We start from the raw sequence: 6,243 nt of genomic DNA, 5'->3' as shown, positions 1-6,243 counted from the left end.
ATCTAGTCTAAATCTACCCCCCTTTAGTTTCAAGCCATTCCCCCTTGGCCTGTCGCAACAGGTCCTCCTAAAAAGTCTGCTGCCTTCTTTTTTGGAAGCCCCCTTGAAGTACTGATAGGCTGCAAGAAGGTCTCCCCGAAGCCTTCTCTTCTCCAGGCTGAACAACCCCAACTCTCTCAGCCTTTCTTCATAGCAGAGGTGTTCCATCCCCCTGACCATTTTCGTGGCCCTCCCCTGGACCCGCTCCAACAGGTCCAGTTTAATCTCATTCTCTCATGAGCAAATCCACAAAAATCAGGGCAGTGAAATTATAGATTTCATTGGGAGTTTGTTTTCAGTTACTTAAAATATACCAGCTTGGATGTGTACACTGCTCTGAGAAATTTAGCTGAGTCAAATCTGTGCTCTGGTTTATTCTCTCGGGCGGTGGGATTACAGCTCTCAAACCTCCCAGCTGAGGCCCTGAAACAACTTCACAGACAACGGGCCAGTCCCTGCTTGCCACACTCCCTTCTAGGCAGGGAAAGCATGGCTTACCTCCCTGATTGATTCTTATTATTTTTATTTTGGACATTTCGTACAGGGATAAATGAAGAGACGGAGCAGCCATGTGTGTCGTCGGAGGTGTCCTGGTGATTCCTGGCACAGTCACAAATTGAACACGGCACTGCTGAGTCCTGATCCTTCTTTCTCTTTACCGAGGCACTGCCTTTCCTCTGCTTTTTCAGAAACTGGTCTCCAACCCCTCGGTTTTCCCTCTCCCTTCTTCTCATAAAGGTGCTAGTTCCCTAACCCGCGTTCTCCCTCTCTCCTCTTCCAGCATACACAAGCACGCCTGGTTACATCTATAATCCAGCTATTGGCCTTACTGATGTGCTGACTAATAACCAAACCTAAATTTGTTAAAGCAAAAGGCTTTACATGTTAATTTTCTTGGCCTATAAAGAGGCAGTTTTGGTTTACTCTGCTGACAGCAGTCCCCAAATGTTTATATGGTTAAGGTTTACCATTGTTTTCTGCAAAACTAAACCTCCCATTTAAATTTGAGATGTTTTCCAAATTATTTCAGGACCCGACCTTCACATCCTTGGGTGTGTAAGCCCTCCAAAGCAAATCCCTCCATCCGACTGGCTCAGCTCTGATGCGGCTGATGCGGTTCCCATCCTGAGCAAAGTCTGTCACGGCTGTCACTGTCAACACGGCTGCTGCACAGCTGCTTTCCGAGCAGGGCGCCCGCAGCAGATCCACCTGGCATGCTGAAAGGGCGATGTTTGGGGGCCCCAGTAATTGGCTATCTAAAATGAACACGAAGACCGAGTCTGACAAGAGTTATCCAAACAGTTGCCCGTACCCTGTTTACCGTCCAGCGCAAATGTTTCACATTCCAGGACACACATGCCTTGAAACCAGATGGGTTTTGCATGAAGACAGCTGTGACTGACTCAATCTGGCATCCCTCTGCACATTTTACTGGGCTTTTTTTTTCCCCCTGCAGTAGGCAGTTTACTAAAACTCAGTGGTGCTTTTCTTTCCACAGGTGCTAATATTTCTGGAAAGACAGTCTTATCTTTATGGGTCCATGCCCAGAGAATGAAGACAAGTAGTTCTCATGACAAAGAAAGAGATGAGTCTGTGTTTCTGGAAAACATTTATCTTTCACTAGCTTTATTATAAGGAGCTATCTGCTGGGAGTTATTTAATTTAAAATAAACAGAATTTTTGATCTGGAAAGGGAGGATTCTTGAGTCAGTTTATAGTGAAATTTGGATCCACGACAGGAAGGCAAATGCAGCAGATTTGTATTTGTCTTTTTGGCTTAGCTAGGTTATGGTGCTTTACTTTCCAACCTGTAAAATGATGGTAGTTTTATTTCTATCTTTCACAGCGGCATTGTGAGGATAAATTCACTGAAAGAATTTTTGATCTGGAAAGGGAGGATTCTTGAGTCAGTTTATAGTGAAATTTGGATCCACGACAGGAAGGCAAATGCAGCAGATTTGTATTTGTCTTTTTGGCTTAGCTAGGTTATGGTGCTTTACTTTCCAACCTGTAAAATGATGGTAGTTTTATTTCTATCTTTCACAGCGGCATTGTGAGGATAAATTCACTGAAAGAATGTGGAAAAGTAATACTACGGCAGTAGTACCGGCTGTGTAAGTATCTGTGGTGGGTAGGGAAGTGATGGGTGGTGATAAAATCAATATGGCAATGGCAACCCAAGTCATTCATTCAGCTCTGCCTCTGCACATCGTATCTTTCCTAAAGGGACCTCTTCCAGGTGCAAGACTAGCAGTGTCCGCTTCTCTTGTTTGTGCTGAGTATTTAGTTTTCTGTCCCAGACCAATAATTATCATCTGAAAAGAACAAAGTTCTAGAAATGGTGTCAATGGAATTAATCTAATATGAAAATATCAAAGTTTCATATCATTTTTCCCATTTGTAGAATTGCTTAATAATTTATACAAGATGGCATTCAAGTATTTTAAGATGGTATTTCTAACATGATCAAATAATCAATGTTTTATTCCTTATGGAAAAGACTCATAAAATATAATTTAAATTAACCCTGTAGAGTTGTATAGGAACTGAACTAAAAACCTACAAATATTAATAGCATATTATCTCTCATCCCAAATCCTTAAAGGCTGCCTCACATCTTATAGAAAAGTCCTGGCTCATTTTCCAGGTTCTTGATTCAATTAAATTGGAGGTTTCCATGAGGAATAGTTATTGCCATTACAGCCCCATGAGCTGTGCTCACAACCCAGAACAAAAGTTTAAAATCAAAGAAAATAATCTTGTCAAAATAGTGATGATAAACTTAACAGAAGCCGAACTCCAGTGGCTCTGCTGTGCCTCGGCATTCGTTATGATATTGTCTGAACTGAGAGAGATATTTCTGTGCTTGTAATTAGCTTTCTTATCACATATTCCCTACATAATTAGGACAGCAGTGTTGTTATATGGATTCAGTCAGACAAGGAGCTTGTCAGTTAATTTATTTGGTAGAAACAAATCTCAGCTAAAGTTGTTTTTATTTTCAATTTATAGCACTGTGGCCAATATTTTTTCAGGAAGGAACCCACAATATTCCTTCAGGTGGACCCTACAGACAATAAAGGCACAAACCAGACATGCAGTTATGCAAACACACAGCAGCAGATAGTCAACCTTAAGTATATATAGATATCTCAATTGATCATAAAAGGCCCAAGCGTCATCAATAGCCTCAGGATGGAGCAATCAAGGGCTAGAGCTGGTTATTAGTTTAAGCTACGGAAATGAGTTGAATAAAAGTAATGGCAATTTTCCACTTCAGTGACAAGTTCTTTCAAAGATTAGTTAGTTGGTTGAGTTGTGCCTCCATCCTGGGACCTCTTGGCACCAACACGTCAAGCCCTTTGACAGCTTGAAAATAAAGCTGTTTCTGCAAACCTTGCCTCCCCTCTTTCTTCCAGTCAAATGCACGTTGTGGGACTGGAAAAGACCCTGGCAAGGGGTCAGCCTCAGTATGAGCTCTCGAACTCAGCCTCCCCCACTTGAGAGCTCCTGGACCATGCATTCATTCTCACTGAGATGTTGAAAGGCTTTATCAATACCTAAGAAAATGGGAGTTAAAAAAAATTACCTTGATAGCTTATGTGACTAATTCTCATTTGATCCTCATAAACGGTAGGTGTCTAGCTTGCTTGGAGGCTGGGGGGACATCCCACCACACACCAGCCTGAGTTCTTAGCTACCTCAAGATCTAAGAAAATCTGTTCCCATGAGCTCAGCGGACGTTTGCCTGATGGACCGGCAGAGACTCTAAGCCAAGAGCAATATGTAGAACAGAGCAGCACTGAGTCATGGAGAAACACAAAGTACTACACGTACGAGAGCCAACACAGCTGCTGGAACCATAAGGTGCCGTTCCGTTTAAGATCATTGTGTTATGATACCATTTGAATTATTTTTTTCTTCTGTCTAAGCACTTGGCTGATGATGGGGAGAGAGAAGAGGAATTTAGAAAGGGAAAAATATCAGGAACTATCTGGGTTTTGCCAACATTTTTTTTGAGCTGGCTTTTTGTTGGTAGAGAAACTGTGGCTGTAATCCTATGTCTAAACATTTTTCTCACTGAGTCACCTATGGAAGAGAAATAAATGCCTTGTTAGAAAGAGGGTCGGGTGATTTATTTAGTGCAAATGTAAAGTAAATATATATATGCCCCCCTTGGTTAGGTATGATATTCCACCAGATTAACTTGAGGAAAGCATTTACTGATTAAAAGGGCAAGAATTTTCTAAGTGACATTGTCACTGTTTTCAAGTAAAAAAATACCTTTAGGAAGAGAATAATATATAAGCATAAGAATGATTTTTTTCTTCCATGTTAAGTTAGACAAAAATTGTAAGCCAGCAAAAGAAAGCAAAAAGGCTTCAGTACAGATTTACTGAAGAATGAATCTGCAGGTGAGCTTCTTATTGACAATTAATGAAATTATTCTAGCTAAGACCATTGCTGCTTCAAAAACTTAAAATGGAATTTTATACTCCTGGAATTTAAAACAAGTTATTCTACTCATAGTTGTTTAATCCATAAATCTCAATGGACTACCATTCAGATTATTGTTAGTCAGATTTTTTTTTTCTCAAAAACCTGAGGGATATTATCATCTATTTCATTTTGCAGACAAATATATGGCCTAGTTTGTTGATTTTATGGCTTCTGCCCTTTGTTGTTATTTAAGTCTTATAATTTCTATTGGAATTAATCATAATATATAAATACAGGAAAAAGTAATCACATTGGTTTCATGCCAATATGTAAAACTCTTACCCAAATCCTCAGTACTTAGCTGTAACGTAATTTTACAGGAATCATCATGCCCGGGACAGGCAATGGGTACAGTGCTCAGAACGGTCAAAACATGCTCTTTGCCATCCTCTGCAATTTGTAACGATTCTGGTAAAAACTGGAAATAAGAAAATAATTTTTAGATTATTTTGACAGATTAATTAGGCAATACTGATATTTATGAAATTTTGAGTGGTTTTAATCAATTATCAAAAGATATAATTGCTTGTAAAATAAAAACATTCTTTGTAATAATCCTCATAATAATAATAATATCTTTGTAATAATGATCTTCAACTTTATAAGGTGAAATTATTGTTAAAATAGTTTAACATTTTTGGCAATTGAGAAAATGTTTGCAGTTGTCATATATAGTGTCTAATTGCTTCTCATCTCCTAATTGCAAAACAGGTTTTTATTAAGCCTGAAAATAGCGTGATACCATAGAATTTATTCATTTTTAATATCCCTGGTTAAAAGGAGCTCCTATTCCAATGCACTAGGAGAAATGCCAGCAATATTCACGGCCTAAAGTATGGCATTACCTTATCATCATGGACTCCATGTTTGTACTCTGCCCCAGGTGCAAAATGAGTGCAATTTTTGCCCGATTCCTCTTACCTGCTGTGGCAGAAAGGATTTCTCTGTACATAATATATTACAGCTCCGGTGGCTCATGCACCGGGGAGAGAGCTCGGGTTGTGCCGTTTCTGTCTGTCTGTTCCGGTGCAAGAGCAGAAACAGCACTCGGGGCCAGTCAGAAATGGGAATTTTTCCATTCCCTGGAAAATTCTGACATTTCCAAAAAACCTGAAACTGTTCTTCAAACGTCACACAGAATGTCTTGCCAGATTTTTCAAACACCATTCATGGAGGCATGAAGCTTAGATACTCAGAAGATCTCAAATTCTCCTGGACTGCCAGACCGACAGTCTAATCCTTGAGTGGGATTAGAGCTGGTTTTTGCACTCAGTGTGAATTTATCTTCAGCAATTTGGTTTTTGTAGTCCCTGACCATAAGAAGATGATGGATAAAAATGAGTTTTTCTCTTCACTTTCTTCTGGTTTAGGTACAACAAAATTCTGCATCCTTGTAGGTGTGTTTTCTCATTATACATAACCATCAGAGTACTTTGGGGTGTACTTACTAGAAGATGTAGTTTTGCACATTCTTTATGGTGCATTAGTGTCAACACTTGCACACGGTGCTGAAGGGTGGTTCAGGGTGTTTTACAAAGAGGCTGAAAGCCATATGTATTGGGTTTGCGTGGCAAGGTTTTGGTAGCGGGGGGATACAGGGGTGGCTTCTGTGAGAAGCTGCTAGAAGCTTCCCCTGTGTCCGATAGAGCCAATGCCAGCCGGCTCCAAGATGGACCCGCTGCTGGCCAAGGCCGAGCCCATCAG

General features: G+C 40.2%; 1 protein-coding gene across 1 annotated transcript in view; it reads right to left on the bottom strand.

Annotated features, from left to right (window-relative positions):
* LOC103899489 (von Willebrand factor D and EGF domain-containing protein) overlaps positions 1-6,243 on the bottom strand; it is a 189,286-nt gene that overhangs the window by 118,716 nt on the left and 64,327 nt on the right. Inside the window, exons 6-7 of the mRNA XM_019472158.1 lie at positions 4,822-4,957; positions 1,078-1,295 (exon numbers count right to left, since the gene is read on the bottom strand). Of these exons, the coding sequence (XP_019327703.1) occupies positions 1,078-1,295; positions 4,822-4,957 (354 nt within the window). The remainder of the gene's footprint in view (positions 1-1,077; positions 1,296-4,821; positions 4,958-6,243) is intronic.

The sequence above is a fragment of the Aptenodytes forsteri genome, unplaced genomic scaffold (assembly GCF_000699145.1).
Source record: "Aptenodytes forsteri isolate BGI_AS27 unplaced genomic scaffold, ASM69914v1 Scaffold11, whole genome shotgun sequence".
NCBI lineage: Eukaryota > Metazoa > Chordata > Aves > Sphenisciformes > Spheniscidae > Aptenodytes > Aptenodytes forsteri.
This window is presented reverse-complemented; position numbering and strand designations above follow the sequence as displayed.